Raw genomic sequence first — 2,801 nt, forward strand, 5'->3', positions numbered from 1 at the left:
TGGATGACTACGAGGCATTCTAAAGGATACAATGTGTCATTGCCCCTGAAAAGAAGCGTGACTACACTTGAATTGTCTTGTGTTGCATTGTTAAGGTAACTGTATTAAGGAAAGTTTTTACTTTGGTGATATATTGTTTCCAATGGGATTAAAATGATAGAGAGAATAGGTAAATAGCAGAAAAGCATGGAACTTTGTAGCTGCTGATAATTGCAGGCCTGTCAGCCTGGCTGATGATGCCACAGGTCCCTCTGTCATGTCATGTGACCTTTAGAATATGGTGATGTCACAGGACCCTTTGTGACATCATGCAACAGTTAGGTTTAGAACTCTGCAACCTGAACGACAGCCATATTTCTTCATCGTTTGACTGGTGAAGGCAACTTTTTCTAGTGCTTGGCAAATTTTTTAAATACAAGACCAGAAAAGAAGGACTGTTAGCCAAACCGTTCCAAGTGTCACCCCGGAACGTGCTGAAGGCAGACAGGACCTTCCTCAGCCTAACATAACATCTAGGGGCTGAATATGGAGACTTCCAGGAATCTTCCAAAGAAAAGGAAGAGGAAGAGAAAGAGGAGAGTTCAGCCGCCAAATAAGAGGAGGAGAATAGTAACACCGGAGAGGGCAAATGATGGCGGCAAAGAAAAAATGATCAAGGCTTCAAAAAGACCTGGAAGTCCTATACAGGAGAGTATCCAGAGAAAGAGGAAGAGGGGAGAAGAGATGGGGGAAAAAGCTGATGACAGACCCAGCATGTCCTACAATACTGACATGGAACAGCTGTCAGGTGAGTGCAGATCTAAGTTTCCTAGAGCCAATACCCCCTAATGTACGAATTCATGGAATTCTCCACTTTTGGAGAACCCTAATTATGACCAAGATTATGAATTCCTTTCTTTGCTACCCCCTAATGTAGTTACATTGTATTGTAATGGCAAAAATATAGAAATATTAAATCTTACGGTATCTCTCCTGTCTCCACCAGGGACAATCCCAGCAGACGCCCCCATCCTTGTGACTGGACTGGAAAGCTTCACCTTCCATAAAATCCTTGGAGAGGGTGGTTATGGTAAAGTGAGTATTAGGAATTCTTGGGACTTCTTCCTCATGTGTGTCATGTGTGTCGCAGTAATATCACTCTAGGGATGTCAACGCTTCATGTCTTCTCATCAGGTCTCATGGCAAGACAGGCCTTTCTTCCAGTTCTAATGCTCTGTCTCCTACAGGTCATGCTGGCCACACATCCCGCCTGCCAACAACAACTGGCAGTGAAGCTGGTGAAGAAGAGGGTCCTGCTTCAGGACTTTAAAGACACTGTCCTGATTGAGCGACAGGTCCTGGAGGTGACTGGGAAGAGTCCATTGTTTACCCATGCTTATGCCACCTTCCAGCCCAAGGTAAGAGTCTGATCCATTATCGAGGCTTGATCAGTGGGTTAGCTATACCGATCCCAACTGAGGAGGCTGCAGGACCTTTACTATAATATTTTAGAAACCTGGATCATATTTTCTGTCTTTTATCATAGGACTATGCCTTCTTCATCATGGAGTTTCTTAGCGGAGGAGATCTAAGTGTCCTCATGAGAGCCAACGCCCTATTCACCATTCCAGTCACCAGGTAAGACAGAACATGGATATATTAGATAAAACTGACGATTGCTGTCAGGAACATGCAGCTTTGTGTCATTATTAGTCTGGTAGTTTAATGGGTGAAATGTTGATATTCTTTCTTTCTTTTTGCCATCAGATTTATGGCAGCTGAGATCATCTGTGGGCTGCAGTTTCTCCACACCAGAGGCATCATACACAGGGACATAAAACCAGCCAATATCTTAATGAACAGCGCCGGTCACTTGAAGATCGCCGATTTTGGTCTTGCCGTGATGAACATCTTTGGGGATAAGAAGATCTCAGAATATGCCGGAACTCTTAGATACATGGCTCCTGAGGTGAGGAATCATCGACTGCACATGCTACTGAGCTGTTTCTTTCTACAGGGCTGGACGGCTGCATGACTTCTGCTGGCCTGGACAATGTTCTAACTCTTATTGTCTGCTGGATGTTTTCACAGATTCTTCTACGGAAGCCCTACAACACGGCAGTGGACTGGTTCTCAGCTGGTGTGATGATATATGAGATGGCTACTGGCAAATATCCATTCAATGCCGGTATACTGCCTGAAACAATCGAAAAGTCACTGATCAATGATGTTCCCACCTACCCAAAAGGCCTCAACCCCCAAGCTAGAGACCTTATAGTGGGGGTGAGTAGAAAGACACATAGCAGTAATACAGCGGCTAAATATTATGAAAATGAGGACATTGAAAATCAGGGATAGCATTGCAACGTGTGATGGAATGAATGTCTTTATTCTACATTTTTCCAGCTCTTAAACAAGTCACCAGAGAGTCGCCAGGTAGCGGTAGATAACATCAGGGAACATCCGTTTTTCATGGAAATCAACTGGACAGATATAGAGGGAGCAGGAGCTCGTCCACCATTCCAACTAGGACCAGTAAGTAAATGATCCAGAGAAGATGTGGCTAGTAGTACAGTTCCATTGTGTTCCTTCTTTATCAACACCGCTTTTGGTATGTTCTCTCCATAGCCACCAGTGATGACATTGACAAAAATCGATGACATCCTGTCCTCCACCGAAGCCAATAAGTCACCAATGGCTGAAAGAGATCAACAACTGTTCTGTGGATTCACATTTGCCAATGAGAACTGGCAGGTCGTAAAGCCAATTAAAGAACCTTTCATACGACCACGCAGGTGAGTCATTGTAGCTGAGAGGGGAAT

The 2,801-nt window shown here is 44.2% G+C and overlaps 1 protein-coding gene across 1 annotated transcript; it reads left to right on the forward strand.

The window, feature by feature from the left end:
• Positions 1-1,543: 1,543 nt before the first annotated feature.
• On the forward strand, positions 1,544-2,337 carry LOC120994002 (protein kinase C delta type-like). Its single transcript, XM_040422463.1, has 3 exons — positions 1,544-1,617; positions 1,747-1,948; positions 2,071-2,337. The coding sequence occupies exons 1-3, from the start codon at positions 1,544-1,546 to the stop codon at positions 2,335-2,337; spliced, it is 543 nt and encodes a 180-aa protein (XP_040278397.1).
• The last annotated feature ends 464 nt before the right edge of the window (positions 2,338-2,801 follow it).

This window comes from Bufo bufo, chromosome 3 (genome assembly GCF_905171765.1).
Source record: "Bufo bufo chromosome 3, aBufBuf1.1, whole genome shotgun sequence".
Lineage (NCBI taxonomy): Eukaryota > Metazoa > Chordata > Amphibia > Anura > Bufonidae > Bufo > Bufo bufo.

Coding starts and splice junctions, on each gene's coding strand:
- LOC120994002 (XM_040422463.1), top strand. CDS start 1,544: ATGGAGTTTCTTAGCGGAGGAGATCTAAGTGTCCTCATGAGAGCCAAC. Junction 1,618..1,746: donor TTCACCATTCCAGTCACCAG/GTAAGACAGAAC, acceptor TTTTGCCATCAG/ATTTATGGCAGCTGAGATCA. Junction 1,949..2,070: donor TTAGATACATGGCTCCTGAG/GTGAGGAATCAT, acceptor ATGTTTTCACAG/ATTCTTCTACGGAAGCCCTA.